This window comes from Aptenodytes patagonicus, chromosome 14, assembly GCF_965638725.1.
Source record: "Aptenodytes patagonicus chromosome 14, bAptPat1.pri.cur, whole genome shotgun sequence".
NCBI classification, from domain to species: Eukaryota; Metazoa; Chordata; class Aves; order Sphenisciformes; family Spheniscidae; genus Aptenodytes; species Aptenodytes patagonicus.
This window is the reverse complement of record NC_134962.1, coordinates 10,300,361-10,317,108: the sequence shown is the minus strand read 5'-3', so window position 1 is coordinate 10,317,108 and position 16,748 is coordinate 10,300,361. Positions and strand designations below refer to the sequence as shown.

The 16,748-nt window shown below is 39.0% G+C and overlaps 1 protein-coding gene across 2 annotated transcripts in view; it reads right to left on the bottom strand.

The window, feature by feature from the left end:
- Nucleotides 1-16,748, bottom strand: part of PREX1 (phosphatidylinositol-3,4,5-trisphosphate dependent Rac exchange factor 1) — a 176,825-nt gene that overhangs the window by 43,258 nt on the left and 116,819 nt on the right. For both annotated transcript variants that reach the window (XM_076351609.1, XM_076351610.1), the window contains exons 11-14: nt 12,826-12,926; nt 9,041-9,144; nt 8,289-8,338; nt 3,822-3,897 (exon numbers count right to left, since the gene is read on the bottom strand). In XM_076351609.1, coding sequence (XP_076207724.1) covers nt 3,822-3,897; nt 8,289-8,338; nt 9,041-9,144; nt 12,826-12,926 — 331 coding nt within the window. The remainder of the gene's footprint in view (nt 1-3,821; nt 3,898-8,288; nt 8,339-9,040; nt 9,145-12,825; nt 12,927-16,748) is intronic.

Here is a 16,748-nt window from a genome sequence, read left to right as displayed (position 1 = left end):
TTTGCTACTTCTGATTATGTTAACTTGGCCTCAAAACATTCCCCTAGCAAAACAGCATTCTCTAATTACAGAATATAACTTAAAATAGATCATTTCAAGCTCACCTGTAAGTACTTCTAAATGTTATGTAGCAATTTGTCCAAATACAATGAAAGCATTAACAAAAATCTTAAGAAAAAAGAACGACTTCCAATCAACTATCTTGACAGAACATGTGTCTCATAACTTTTTCATACAGAAATTGGATGTGAAACTAGATACACTAGTTTTGACAAGATAATTCAGGTTTATTCAAATACAATCACTGAATTTGAGTCAGCAGAATTATAGAAACAGTTTACAGTCAGTACCACAGTGAAGAATCATGTCCAGAGTACACTATTATTATTACTACTATTACTATTACTACTGCCACCGTTACTATTATTATTATTGTTGTTGTCTAGTTCTGGTAACGATATGATGTCTAAAGCCCTAATCATGGTCCATGGCTGATTGTTTTGAGATGTATAAGCCCAGCAATTAAGATGGTTTCTGACCTAGATTGTTTACAACCCACATGTAGGAGAAAAGAAAGCAGATGAACACAGATAAGTAAAGAACAGCAACCGAACCACTTTTAAATATTTTGTTGGTATCATGGAAAAGGAGAGTTTTAAGATTATGAAGTGCTCCTTCCAAGTGAGAAGGAAGCCTAAGGCAATGCAATGCACAGAGGTGCAACATACACTGCAATAGAAAGAAGGAATAGATGGATGGACGGACGGATGGATGGAAAGAGATAAGAGACCCACTGGAGCAAAACACCTAAAGAGTCTTACCAGCAGGTTTCTACTTCGCATTTGTCCCTTTACTTTCATTCTACTTTTCATAAAATTGCAATTTTAAGTTTCTTAGACTTAGGACTGGGGATTCAACTGGTAGTGTTTTATCACAGATCATTTCTGGAGGTCTGGATATATTTATATCCAGATGACAAAAGTTTGTCATCCAGCCAGATGACAAAAGTACTGGTTTTGTGGCAGTGTAGTCTTTTAGTGCACCCTCAGTAGCACCTAAGATTCTGTGAAGTACAAGAGCTCTGACATCTATAAGTGAGGTCTGTGTTCCTCTTTGTTCTCAGCCTACTGGCAGTGGGAGAAACATTAGGTTGTAAAATGAAATTTCAAAGGGTCCAGAATCAATAAAAGAATGAACCCTTTCCCTTCAAGGATTACCTCTAAATATGCATAGGGACCATAATATAATTCACAGACACTTTCAGTCTAAATCCATGGATATAGATCAGATATTTCTCCTTTCAGGCTCTGACTGCTGAAACCGTTTCTCTGTTACATTCAAAGGGTCACTAAAGTAATGCCTACGGAGAACTCTAATACAGCATTATGTTTTCCAGGATTTGACTTTGTGCCTCTAGAAGACGCATAAACACTTCCACCTCCGGTCAGCACTTACGCTCATATGTGCTTCCCTCCACCATCATACTTAATACTTTATTTTAGTGTCTCATGCATAATTTGCCTAAGATGTACTATGGGGGTAACTGCAATAGGGTCCAGCTATTGTGAAGACCTATAAACAATAAAAAGACATCAAGCAAATTCAGCATTAAATCTCCAAGTCATTAGGAAATCCCTTGACCATCCTCTCCCACATGCAAAAACTCCCTCATAGTGAATAATCTGCGCTAGCATATCACAGGGCACTTATTAATAAACCTGATAGTCAGAGATGCTCAGCTCCTGCAGACCCCGATGTCTACAGAGCCACAAATGCACTGCACACCTAATAATAGAGCTCTTAATACCTATCCAGTCCCAGGCTCTGAGTGCATACAATACATAGGGAATAATAACATACATCAAATTTGAATACAGCTGTTCAAATGTACACAAGATTAAGCCTTGTTGAAGACCCAACTTATCTCTTGTCAGAAGTATAATAGCCAACAATTTCCAGGTAGGAGGATCAGGGTACAAAACACAGTTGATGCTGTTTCTTTCATTATAAAAAAAGTTCTTACTCTTTTGCTCTGTTCAGTCTTATGAATATTTGTAAAGGTCAAGGAAATGAAAAACAGCTTTCTCATTAGGGAGGGCTCCCACTGGCACTTATAGTCTAAATTGCAAACAGAAATGAGAGAGACTATCATTCAAGACAGTCATCCCTATGCCACTAAATCTAACAGAAACAATAGTCCTCACTTTTTTTGTGCACCATTTCTAAATAAAAATCATGATGCAAATTGATTGTCAGAAACAGAAATAAATATATCCCAGCGTTTTTGTGTAACAGGTAATTATCAGACCAGACACCATCCCCAAGATTTTCAAGAACAGATAGCTAAAGTTAAACAGAAAGGTAGATATTTGAGCAGTTAAATAAATGCACTACTCTGCAAAAAGCTGAGTGTTCATTAGCTCCCACTAATATCTGTTGTTAGCTAATACGGCCAAAGTACGAATGGTTGCTAGAAAATAGTTCAATCTAGTATGAAAACTCCAAGCAAACCCCCATGAAAATTACTATTTGTAAGGATCTACGAGCAAAGATTGATTTAGCCACATAGACAGGAATTCATCTAAGTCACAGACAGTGATTTACATGTTTAACAATGTTGCCCTTTAACTGAGCACAGAAGAAATTTCCCTCATCTTTGCATCTGTATACATGTATGTATGCACACACATACACAATATAAATTACAGTCTTCTGTATCTCCATAGCTGGCTTTAGTACATTCTGGTTCAACCTTAATGTAAAGCTCAGTAAACAGGAGAACTAACAGCCAGATTAACCTACTAGAATGAAGAAAAATGGGGAAGAAAATGAGCTACCTCTTCCAGACCAAGAGCTGATGTTTTCCCTCGCTATCTGAGTCTTTCTACTGCCTACAGCAGCTCTATGATTAACTATTATATTGGCTGGATTAGCCTGATTACATCTCTCTTCTTTGGCCAAAGCAGGTTTTTTTTTCCCCTCAGGTTTCCATGAATAATACCCCATTAAATCACATGTAAGTGATATGACAATCTCAGTACTAATATCCTTGCTCTCCTCTATGCGCTTAACAGGAAAACAATTGACTACTCCATTCTCATTCAATTATTTGGCACAGAACAACCTTAAATCATATCAATCTTATTAACGTAGGAGGATGTCAAATGCAATTGCAGGAAACATTTCTGAAGGACAACATCCCTGGTTGTCAGAGGCCTGATTCTCATTCAAACTAGCTTCCCTTTATGTCATTTTGGCAGTATAGGACTCAATGTCATTGTGAATCAAACCATCATTTAAGACAAAAGCAGAATGTGCATTTGACTCCACGATGGTGAGCAACACGGCGCAATGTCCCTTTAGATTGCTTTAGACTATCAAAGCTAAATTTTTAATTTCCCAAGCTACGGGCTCTTCTCTGTAATTACAAGGTAAATGTGGGGCAACTACAATTTCTAAAGACAATGGTGTAGTTGTTGGTGTAAAACTCTAGATTCATTTTTCAATAAAATTGTATCACACCTATACAAGATTAAATGAGATCAACATTGCTTCAAATGTCTTCAGAAAATCACAAGAAATAGAAAAGATCCCTGAGAACAGACAGTTCACCACTCCTAGGGCTAACAAAGGACTTCTTTATGCTGCCAAATAATAAGTTTTCACCAAATGAATAATACCAGAAAGCATAAGAATTTAAGTTCAAAGAATCAGAATATGTTTAATTATGTTCTCTAGATAAACATGTTTTATTTACTTTTAAATGGAACTGAAAAATTAAGCTACTTGTCAAAGACAGCAGTATCTTAAAATTTTCTTACCTGTGCAATAAGCCAATCCACTAGTTTACTTGCAGGGATTACTGATTTGTAGGTCTTTAGGTGGTAGTCGCGGTCTCTAAGAAAGAGAATTCAGGGAAAATCAGGACAAAAAGGTAAACGTTTCTTTTACAGTCTAAACCTACATATACTATTGTGACCTACTATTATGAAGTTGAGGAAAGAAGAATTATAGATGGAAAAAAAAAGAGAGACTCCCAGCCACAAATAAATAAGACAAAGAATAGGAAGCAGATATCCTTTTTCTCTAGAAGAAAGGACTAGTTTTTAAACTTTTCTAACAACTTGAATTAGGAAGATATTTCAGACCAATACAGAGCAGCGTTATTTCAAATTTCTCTACATGTTGTTTCAAGCCATCTTCAGAGAGCTCATATTCCTGCCAGAGGCAACCAGGACATCCTTTTTACAGATGTACTGAGCTGCTTCTTTAACTCAGGTTAGAATATTGCCACCATCGGTCCTGTTGAAAATCACATTCTTCTGGCTGGCAGACACCTTCTGGTTTCCATCCTAAATCCATTCATGTCCAGTTTACATTTATTGGCTCAGTGCCAGACCCATCTATAAGCTTAAATAGTTCTTCTCTAGTGTTTACCCATCAGTGTATTCATAGACGATGACCCTACATATTCCCTTTGTGCCCCCTTTTTCTTAGGCTCACTGAATTAAGCACCTTTTAGCCTACTCTGTCAAGAGGTTTTCCTGATTCTCCGCACCTGTTCAGATTTTACTTCCTTTAGCAAAATATCACAAAGTAGCCAGATACAAATAGAGTACACAGTGTTCTGTTATGGCATTAGATAATTTCAGGCATTGTAAATAAAAAAAGAGGTGTTGTATTTAGGTCTTATAACACAACTTGCACCATCTCACACACAGCCCTTGTAGAGAGCAGCACCGTTCCTGAAATAAGCAAAAGAAACCCTATTGTAACTTGCTGCATTTAGCAGTTTTCTTCCATTCCTCTTCTCAGAGCCATGTAGATAATTGATGTTTTTAGTCTTTCATAAAATACTTCTAAAGAATTTTGATACAAGTATAAGAGGACTATGTGGCTGAGGACATTGGGCTCTAACACCTTTCACCTCCAGGTCACTGGATTTAATCCAGCTCATGAGAGAATGAAAAGCTCTTTCCATTGTAAGGCTGTTTACTGGCCCACGTGAAATAAGTTTGGTGGTCTTGATCCAGTTCCTAGTTCCACATCACAAAAGCCATTACCACAATTGATTTGCATTAATTGGCTCCCTCTTGTTGAGAGTCTCAGTAGAGAGGCCAAATGCTGAATAGCTATGAAGAATTAATTCCTCTCTCACCCTTGGAGGTGGTCCTTCTATTTCAAGCTTGAGGTCCACTGGCATGACTGTGGAAGGAAACTTTCACTGTTGGCTGTGGCCAACAGTGTAAAACTGTGGCTGTTTTACAGTCCGGATGTATCTATACAGCAGCTCAAGAGAAGACTTTATTTATTCTTTAGTTCTGTCAAATCAACCTCTTTCATTAGCACCACACCATGTGGTATTTCCTTTTTTCTAAAAATCTAAAATCAAACCACCATCTAAAATTCATCCTACTCATGTTTTTCTTTTCCTAATCATCTACAGATACAAATACGTTGTGACTGGCTTTTGTAAATAAATGCATCAGAAATGCCTGCGTGTTTGCAGAATGCAGGGTGTGATAAATTAGAAAGGGAAGCAGGACTTTCAGAACTTGGAAAAAAACAAAAACAAAAACATGACAGCATTTCCAGAAATATGTGTCCTCAGAACAAAAGCTTTCCTCATAATGCTTACATACATTTTTCGACTTGTCTTCCAGTAATGTGCTAAACCCAGCACAAAACTGTGGGAGTTTTCTGGGCAGTTTTTCCCTCTCACACTCTTATCTTGAGAAAATGTGCTTTTGAAATGTCAGAACAATATAGCAAAGCATTAAAATATTGAGTACTAATGAGTAGGGGTTTCCAGATTGTGAGAAGCAACTCCCAACATTTTAATACAGATGCTGACACAGAGCTAGAGTTTTGAATAAGCTGGCATCAGGATCTTGGTCCAAGGCCCAGTCTTTTACTGCTTGTAGCTAAATGCTTGTCAGGATAAATATTTCAACATTAGTTCACTGACTTTTCTCCCCATTTCAATCTAGCCTGAACAAGAGTAGAGCATGAATCATAGAATGTTATCCATAACCATGAGCTGCAGGTGAATAGTCAAATATAGATGTGGGAACCACTGAAATTTTGGCAGAACCTTGCTGCCTCACAGAAACTAGAGGAATATAATGTTCTTCACAGCGTCTAGCCCATCTACACACTGAAGTATTGTCCATCACATATGTATGTGTGAGCAAGTTCTCCCACCCTCACAACTTCCCCGAAGTAGATCAGAGACATATTCAGAACCTTCTCTACATCTAAGATTTTTCAAAATGTTTTACTTTTTATGTATCATCCCCCAAAGTAGCATGCTTTGTTTCCAGTGGGGTATATCATCTTATCCTCAAAGTACATTAGTGTCAGTTTACTTAAAGAAGATTATAAAGGCAAAGGCTACATGGAAACTCCCAGGTTTCCAGGGAAGACAACTAAGCAAAATTATGTTCCAAGGTTGTCAAAATAATTGAATTTTGAACTTTACGATTCCTCCAGATCCTCTTGGCACATGCACCTGCTACTCTAAGCAGTTTTGCCGATTTTCTAGAAGGAAGGTTGCACCACAAAAGTAAGGCCTCATCAACCTTGCTAGCATGATTGCAGAACCAGCAGTCTGAAGATGCCAGATAAAGCAGTGGTCCGAAGGCACAGCTGAAAGTAATAGGCTTTGCACAACTAGCTTGGCTAAAACCCAGCTCCTTTAGGTTAACATTAGGCTTGTCAGAGGCAAAAAGACATGATAAGACGACATGAAAGGATGACAGCCTAGGAGATTCAGTTTTCTAACAGGGAGATAAAAGGAAGAGTGAGTAGGACAGAGAATGGTGGGAAGAAGAGCCTGAACACACTAAGAACGTTAAGTCTATCCAGAAGGTTCCTAAAACTTCTGACAGTCTGCTATTTTTCACTGGTCATACACAGTTTAGACTAATGTGTGTCTAACACAGATTAATCCTGATATTAGAATATTCTCCAGTTGGGATTCTATTACAAAAATAGCCCACTGATAAAACGCCACAAGACAGGCCTATGGTACTTACTTTGTCCTTGTTGATTCCCTAAAGCATAAGACTACATCCCTTTCAGTTTGTGGGTACCCTGAGGTCACTGAAATTTTTTCAGCTTCACTTACCATTATTGCCTACTCTGCATGTGAATTGCCATCTTAAGGGATAAAATGTGTATGTGCAAATACACACATGCATACACATAACCATTTTGCCTACCAAGGGCTGCATCATGTTTTCCTGCTCCCTCCATACCCTTTAGGCTAACTGAAATCTGTGTTATTGTAGAATGGCTATTCTGGGGAAAAAAAAGAGATCTAATTAGGCAAATTTATGACTGATGAACTGTAACTACCTTTGCTGCTCCTTCTAGCATGACGATGACATCTCTCAGTGAAACATCTGTTGTACAACTCAGGGACAAGAGGTCAGTTTTATTGCATTTGGGACCCCAGCCATGCCCACCAGAGGTTTTTTCCTTCCTCATCAGTTTTTTGTATGTAAAAATGAAGTTCTCCTAAGTGAAAATGCCTAATTTTCAATCATAAACACCTAAACAGAACACCTACATGGCTCAGGGTGTTTTCCATTATAGGCCAGAAATGTTCATCTGATGTCACAGTAAGGCAACATCATCTGAAAATCACCTCCTGGGATCTGGGAAGAGAGTTAACTAGCACTTGCAGATTATCTCAATTCTTTAGCATTTATTTATACAGAGCTAAGTTCTGAAGATTCCACCCAAAATTTTCAGGGTTTTTTCAAATTACAGCTTCAGGTTTTATTCCACTTCAGATTGGTTTTTGTTTGTTTAGGGTGCTTTGAATGAAAGAATCCTAGCATCACATTGGAATCTGTTTACATCACTTTAGCATCTGTTTACATTTTCTACAACCCAAATAATACAGCAGCTACAATCACACTGCACAATCTGCCCTGAATCAGCAGTCACTTATTAATCACACCTACTTTAACTCACAGAAAATGCCAGAGTAAACAAACTTGTGTCATGCTAACAGCTCTCTCATGATCTGATAGAGGAAGCAAATGTCACGAAGACGATAACACTAGCCTTTCACTCTCCCAGAACCCAGTTCCAACATCCTCCAGCAGAAGCACAACTACAAATCTAAACTGTGGAGATAGAAGGGTAGAGAAAAGAGCCAAGAAAATGCAGAAAATTACTGTTTATAATGGAAAAGAAGAAAGATTTCAATAGTAATGTGTCATCCTTTTAACAAAGCCAGATAATACATAACAAGGGGATCATGAAGGTGAACTTACTTTACCACTGGAGTATATAGGCAGTGTAGTCGGCAGTAGAGCCTCACACCCTGAAGAAGGAAAGATGCATGGTATTATCAGCTTTTTCCTTTGCAAAGAAACACTGACCAGCTAAAGCTAGCAAAACCTGGGCACTGATGTCTCTACTCAGCTGGAATTATCTATTGATTAACTGTTTTTCAAAACAGTTCCCTTATCCTCTCTGTGAAACATTCTTTCTTCTTTCCCTGCCTCCAGAAGCCAAAAAATCTGTTCTTTTATCTCTAAATCACCTCTATTCCAACATTTTCTCCATTAATCCTTCCTCAAAATTAACCCATGAACTGATATCCATAAGAAGAAATCCAATTTATTAAAAGGTATATGGGCAGATATGGGATCAACAGAAATCATGACATACAATTATCAAAACCAGCACTTAAATATTGATCTCTTCTATCTCCCTGAACCATAATGCCCAGATTTTCAGCAGACATGCTGTATTATGGCCTACTGTTTTCTTTTAAGACCTTTTGTTACTACATTAGGATTGTAATCAGCAGTCTTGGGTGCAGTCACAACCGTATTGTTATTTATTGCTAAGCTGTGCTTCTTCTCCCTAGAGTGAATGTCTCCTATGGCATTAGGATGGATAGCTTAATACAATAAACGGCATTAGGGATCTCCTATATAACAGGTCAATGACATTCAGAGGTAGAGCAAACTCTTTTGATGCAAATCATAAGGTTCCAACTAAGAATGATAATACAAACCTTGGACATGATGTCTTCCAATTCACTTCTTGGCTTGTACGTTCCATCATCATAGCGAAATCTGTACATCACCTGCTCATTCTTAAATTGGTGCTTATCTGAAACTAAAACACCAGTATGATAATTAAAGTTAGTCTTTTCTCCCCTGCCATGTTCTTCATAGGCCAGTCGGTACGTATACACCTAAGGATTTGCTGGTATCTATCATTTTCTGAAGAGAGGACTCAGCTCTTCAAATTTCCCCTTATTGTGTGTGTATATATATATATGCTTATGTGCACTTCTGAATAGCTCCACCAACAAAAGCAGTTTTCTAAAATACTGCAGCTCCAGTAAAATTGAAATGTCTTCCTTGTACCCAGATTCAATTTATGTAAGGCTTCGGAAACAGTTCTTGTGAAGGTAATTTGGACCGTCTGACTTTTATTGATAAGTTTTGAACAAAGTGCCTGCAAATTCCCACAACAGTTATCACAGCACTGAAGTCATTTTTGCAGTTGCCCAAAGCTCTGCAACTCCAAAAGCAAAAGCAGGCTGGTGGGAGGAACTACAGCTGTTAGAGGTATTCTTCTACCATGGTTCTTGTATTTACTAGTGAGCTCCTTCTAAAAATTAAATAGTACTTTTGAGAGACTGCTTTTTCACCCAGAATAGCCATTCCACAGTAGGGCAGTTAAAATCTTATTGGGTAATGCTATATACTGATAGGCTTTAAAGACAAGGACACAAAAGATGTTTCAGTGTGATAAGGAACCATTTCAAAAGAAGCATTGGCCAAAATCAGAAAAGAATTAAAAACCGTACCCAGTTTCAAACAGATTTATCCGATGCACCACACGGGAAGAGGGTTGAAGTCTATATCCAATTATACGTAGGTTTATCCTGTTTCTATTCTAAGGTAAACTATTTCAACAGAACATGGAGGTGGGAAACCCTCATGCTGAAGATAGTAATTTAGTAACTAGTAGAAATTATTTGTTTCACTGATTAGTAAATAAGTGGTAATTACAAGTAAAAAGCGCCAATGACTGTTCAAATTCAAAATAATAATAGTGTCTCTTCCAGATTTTACAATACGTAGTATAGAAATGCCGTTGTTCACAGCTTAATTTAATGGAGACCAGTTACAACTATGTAGAGAAGGAGGAGGAAATCTAGAGAAGAGCAAGCAAAGCAGACAGCAGATAAGCTGGGGTAGCTTAGTCACTGTAATCTTTCCTGCCTTTGCCAATGTAACAAAACCATGGCCAGATCTTTGTGCTAGAGCACCCTTGAATATTTTGGATGCAGTATTTCACAGTGTAGGCACAGCATTTGATGAACTGAGAGAAAATATGGATTTACACTATTTAAGATGCACCTTAGCCTGAGTTTGATTAACTTGAGAAAACTGATTGTACTGGATGACTAAAGACAATAAAACTGGGTTAGGCAGACTCAGAAGTACCAGGACTCAGATTGAGATTTAGTCTGCCCCTTGCAGAGTGGGCAGGATAATTGTTTAGAAGGCAGAGACCAGACATTCTTAAGACCTTCCCACCTTACACAGGACAACCTTTTCTATGAATATTTAATGAAGATTCTGGCTTTTGGTGGTATTTTTCCTTAATTTCACAGAGTAAAACAAAATTTGCAGGATCTGGTGTATATCCTTTTGTATACAGTGGAATCTCTAAGCTGTGTAAGCTATTGACTTCTTTGAGTGTTTGCACACTCTGGATTTTGTATTTCTAAATCCAATTGAGAACCGAGTCTGCAGAAAGCATCTTTTGTGTCTGGTACAGAGCAGATCAGGTTCTGATCACTTCTGCTCTCTGTGACGGGTACCAGAACTTCCACATCAGCAGTCCCAGATAAAATAGACAGAATTAAAGCAGATACAGAGGAAATTGAGTGATAAAACACACAGAGCTCAGCACTTAGCACAGAGCTCAGCATTTAGCAATCTTCTCTGGCCCTGCTTCTCAGGCAGGCTGAGAGATCAACAGCTTTCACCTGACAGTAATGTTATGCCAAGTGAAAACAAAAGATAAAAGATATTGGCTAATGTAGAATAGGGGTAAGGGCTTCATTATGGTGCTTACGTTTTAAGTTCTCGCTACATTAGGAGACACATAATGGGATACTTTCATGTCTAATGATTTATCAAAATCTCAAGGGATATTTCCTTAAGTAAATGCAGCATTGCAAATACCTTCCAATGTCTAGCAATAACTGTCATTGGAGACGCTAACATCAGGAACTCTAACTAAAGGTAACATTAAAACCAAACCAGATGCATCTTACGCAGGGCATTTGAATAAGGGGAGCAGTAGATATAACAGCACGACTTTCTTTGAGCTGTAAATTTGTGTTTAGAGTAAAAGGACAATGCTGAAAGTGTCAAAGTATGAAATTATGGCAAGGTAAACAGTCATCATGAAATAAGACGTCTCAGGAAAGATTTTTGCATCAACAGTGCAAGCGGACACATTCAGAATGTAGGCAGGTAAAGGTGTGAGTGCAAAAGAGCATTCTTCATCCAAAGGAGGATCCCTACACATTGGAGCCAGAGTGTTTCAGTTCTCCAAAGTCACAGTTAGGGCCAAGTACTCAAAAACGTTCAGTGCTTTTGAGCTCATGCTCAAAGCCCTTCAAAGTCTGAATGTGCCTGAAAGTATGTCTTGGTAACTGGGGGTGGAAGTGTATGTGCATGAAAGATTATGGTACTGCTCATATTAAATTTCTCTATGTGTTAATTAAAAGAAAGTAACAGACATCATTTCTTAACAGTGTTACAGTCACCTCAAAGACAAGTTTGTGGAGCTGAGTTACCAAGAGATTAAAGCAAGACTAGCCTAATTAAATGGCTCCCCTATTTAAATTGGTTTCCAAGAGACTGTATGGAAATGTAGACCACTGGTGACTTAAGACCTATATACCTTATTCCTTTGATGTGCATTTTGCAGCTAAACTCACCTGAAAGTTGAAATTGGGGCATTTGCTGTTTAACTAGAATAGGTCTATGTTGCTCTGTCTGCATAACATAATATGAAAGTAATAGGGAACAGCAGGACAAACCTGGATTTAAAGGATGTAATCTGGAGAAAGACCTTATTTTAGTAGAAATGCAGATAGCACAGAAAATTTTCAAACAAGCATCTTGTGCTACTTTGGTCATGCAACACTTCTGTATGCACTACCCTACTCTTCTAAAATACCCCTCATCATAACACTTCAAGGTCATCTGCTGGGTGTGATGAAGAAATATGGTGCATCACTATTTTAAAGAGAGACATTCTTGCCAAATGAGCTGGAAAGACCAAATCCCACAACAAACCCTCCATCATCTCTTTTCTTTATGACAAGCAGTCTCATTAGAAAGAATGACCCATCATCTGGAGCCCCTCACTCTGTTCGTACCTGTGCCCCATTCTAAAAGAGTACTGCTCGACTATCCTCTGTATGGCTGATGTCTCATATGGAAATTTATTTATTGATCACTATAGATTTTCAAACACACAAAGTACAAAGGAATATACACCTGATATAGTCCGCAACAAAGATGTTGCAGAGAAATCAAGCAACTGCAGGCATAAACACTTTCGGGATACCCAACAAGTCCTGTTTCATGACATAAATTTGCCCACTCATTAATCCCAAAAGTCATTAAACATTTTGAGGATTTGATGAGTATGGTACAGGAAAGTATTTGAACATCATGTGAACAGCTGCAGTCAGTTTTCCACCCTCATTTCCAGAGCATTACTGAAATCTGACATCTCTTTATGGCATGGAGCACTCACCATGATGAATGATTCCATTTTCCAATAGTGCCTGTCCCAGGTTGACCCCTTCCTCTGGTTTGCTTATCTCTCCAATCTCTGTGAGCCATGATACAAACTCACTGCAAAGGGAAGCAGAACAGAAACAATTAGCTTTTTTGCCCTGAATACAAGCAGACACATGCCTCTGCAAGTCATCAGCCAACCACAGGAGACTCTCTCCTTGAAGCAAGTGTGAAAACTGTTGTAAGTGATGATACCTCTACTAGGTGGCTCTATTTCCTACATTTCTGGAGGAAATGCTCTGCAGAAGATCCAGATCTCCTACCTGAGACTTTTCCCACCATTCCCCTTAGCTCATCATAATTAGCATGCACACAAAAGGAAAGAAGACCTGGCTGGATCTATAAAGATGCTGCAAATCCTTATTTTACTGAGCAATCCAGACATCCAAGGGGGAAAAGGAAAGCAAGATTAACTGATGACCTTAAAAACAAGTTGGACAGTAGAGAAAACGTCTACTTCTATCCAAGTTATCCCTCCAAACAGTGTTCGTTGTCTGACTTAGTTACATATGCTCACCTTTCTTCATTGGGTCTGATTTCTGGCCCGGCCCAGCCCGCCCCCCCGCCCCCAGCGGTGTAATTGCAATGGTTTTAGTGGAATCACCATAGGACTTAGGACAGAAGGTTCAACCTACTCAATTCAAGCACAGAGCAGTAAGAGAGAGCACAAGTCCCACTGACAAGTTAATTTAAGGTCATTTACTGGAGTTGGTGCCTGGCAGATCCATAAATGATGCTTCTAATTTATAGACAAAAGGTGCTAAGTCTGTCTGCTCGTGCAGCATGAAACAAAACCTCTCTCTGGTGAGGGGCAGAGCTGCACATATGGGCAGAATAAAAGCCAAAAATGGATAGATATGTAGGATGTTACTCAATTAGAAACAGTAAGTACAGAAAAACAGACATTGCAAGCCTAATGAATACAGCACTGCGAAAGCCCTAGGGGGCTCAGTTGTTTGCCAGGTTAATTAGTGATTATACTAGAAATGTGTTAAATTCATAGAGAGGAACAAAAAGAATATATGAAAGTAGAGCGACATATGGGAAATCTGAGTTCAATAAACCACTTGGGTGCTTTCCAATGTGCAGAGGGTTGCTGCTTATTAAAACCAGTATCCATGCCTCCACTTGTGGGCTCTGAATGAAGTATTTTTAGTCTCTTCATGTTTATCAGAGCTGACTCATCTGAGCTGTAGGTAGTATTCACATTTTGCCTTTAGAATAACAACAACAACTGAAAACTTCGCTTTGCTGAGGGGCTACTGTGTAACTGTCACAGTGTAGAAAAAGCAGCAGAATCTATTCACCTATGCCAGGGGAATCCCATGGAAACCAGCAGTTTTGTAAAACTCCTAAAGCCAGAGTACTGTAGTGATGAGTCAAACTCTCTACCTTCTCCGTCTTCTAAGAAAAGCTCAATTTCCCACTGATTCTGAACTGTTTCTAGAAGTATTTAAAAGGTGAAACAGAATATAAACTGCAGAGGGAGGAGAAGTAAGAATGATCCTCCACACCCATTACTGAGAATACAAGACATACACTCTGTGGAGTGCCCCATCACAGACATGCTGGCCAATGACTGTAATCATGTTAAGTACCCAGGGTAGATGCCCAGTTGCTATAATTTTTTCCATCAAGTGCAATGGATCTATGGCAGTTTACAGCACTTAAACAGTTACATAAAAGTTTAGCGGAACAATACTACCCTGTCAGCTTTCCTGCTTCTTCTGTTTGGAACTCTGTCCCTGGAGTTTATTTGGATAGTAAATGTAAGGCAGTCTTCTTAAAGTTTGAAATTGTGAGCTGAAAAAGGAAAATAACTGAATGCTACTCTTACAGCCCTGAAGCTTCACAACCATGGGATGGTTTTCTTAAGAGCTACTTCAAGACTTCTGTGGCATTTGATTCATAAGCAAAATCAGTAATTGTTTGCTCTGAAGTCTGAAAAGTGCGTGATCCAGAAATATTCCAAGAGGGTTTTTAGGCACATGCTGGACTGTGGCTAAAAAAGCATCAACTCTAAAAGTGGATGGCAAAGCTTGATTTGTTTCTTCATCTTGTCCTAAGCAGTTCTCCAGTATAACTGGGAGTATCCTCACTTCCCAGTGCTGCTATGCTCAGTTCTCATCTGGCATGCAAGTCAGGACACCATCCCCCAACTATACCTCTGAAATTAAGGGACTTGGAACAGCTGGGTTTCTACTCAAGAAATACACAGGAAAATCCAACACGACCAGGTTTGTGCAATCTGATCAGATACGTTTGGAATCTCCTGAGGTTAACAGATCCTCTCTATTACAAGCTCAATACAGTTCAAGGTTTTGCAATCCATTTAGTGCAGTACTGAAAAGAAGCATGGCAAGCATATCATTTACATATATTGGCACTAGCACACATCTTTCCCATTGTATCACTAGTCACATGCCTAAATACCAGTACACCTGAAGAGGGCTTAGGAAAATGGATTTGCACTCAAGCAAGTCGGTTGCTGAAGTTAAGTTCAATAAACAGCCTTATAAATAAATGCAGGTGATATTTCTGAAGATATTAGGATTAGTTCATGGGTTTTTTTCTGCAAACACATTTTATCTCTTGAATTATTAGATGCTATGTGATATCCAAAGGCCAAGAGCAAAATTATTTTTTGCGGCCTGAGTGTTACTCTCAGCTGCACATAGCAGAAAACCACTAAGTACATCTCAGCACAGTTATTAGTGACTCCCCTAGGCAGGAATATCTGAAAAAATGAATAGGTCACAGCCAATATGCATTGTTCAGGGGAAGCCCCAGGAATGATATGAAAAGTCTGCGAGTCATGACTGGATTGTATCGATTGAGTTGCACGCAACTGAGTTGCCCAGGACTGTACCAACAAGTGACTGTTGAAAAGATATCAGCAGAGTTATTTTCTATGGGGAAGGCTGGAACATTAGCAGAAATAATGCTTTTGTCAGAAATCAGGATACCTGTAGGTATCTCAGTCTGGGCTCAGTTACCCATTGGCAAAGTTAGGTCAAATCCCCACTACCCGAGTGTCAGGTGGCTGCCAAGCAAACTGAGGGCAATGAGCAGGACAGATTGTGGAGCATGTAAGAAAACAGACATTTTAAAAGAAAAAGGAGCAGCAGGAAATCCCAGGTAAGACTTGAGGCTAAGCAAACTATCAGGGAATCCACAACAGACTCATATATATCAGCACTGGAAGAACCTAAGTTTCTGATCTGGTACTTCTTGTTGCATGGAAAATAGGAAATGCTATATCATGCCTCCAAAATCAGAGCTTAAAGGTTTCAGTTTGAATCCAGCAAGATCAATTGGGGGGGGGTGGGGGGGGGGAGAAAAAAGCAACCAGATCTCCAAAAACCAAGAATTTTTTTTATAGCTGAAATATTGCCAGCCTATGCTGCCAGATTGCCTTCTGTCAGGCAGAAAAACAATGCATCATTTCCACACCCTGTACACAAGGAATGCTGCCTGCAAACTGCTGTTACAGAGACCAGGGCAAGGGAAGGGAAATGAATGGATAATCTGCCTCTCAGAACTTTTTTCCTCCCGCAGCTGATCATTTCAATCATAAACAGCTGAAGTGGAAAAGTCTTCTCAGGTCAACTAATGTGTGTCCCTGTGTGCCATGCAGGACATTTCCCTACAACAGCCCCACTGCTACCATATCTAATCTCTGATCTGATTCGTCCACGAGGTCTCTCTTCTACTGCCTCATACATGTCATTCTTAAGAATTATTTTGTAATATCTAGCCTGAGTGAAAGAGGTTTTTTCCAGCCAATAAAGCCCTAAACTTCTAACAAATGCATCAGGTCTCCTGATGCACAAATTTTCATTTGGGTCTGTTACACTGACAAACAGGAAACTTCTAAAT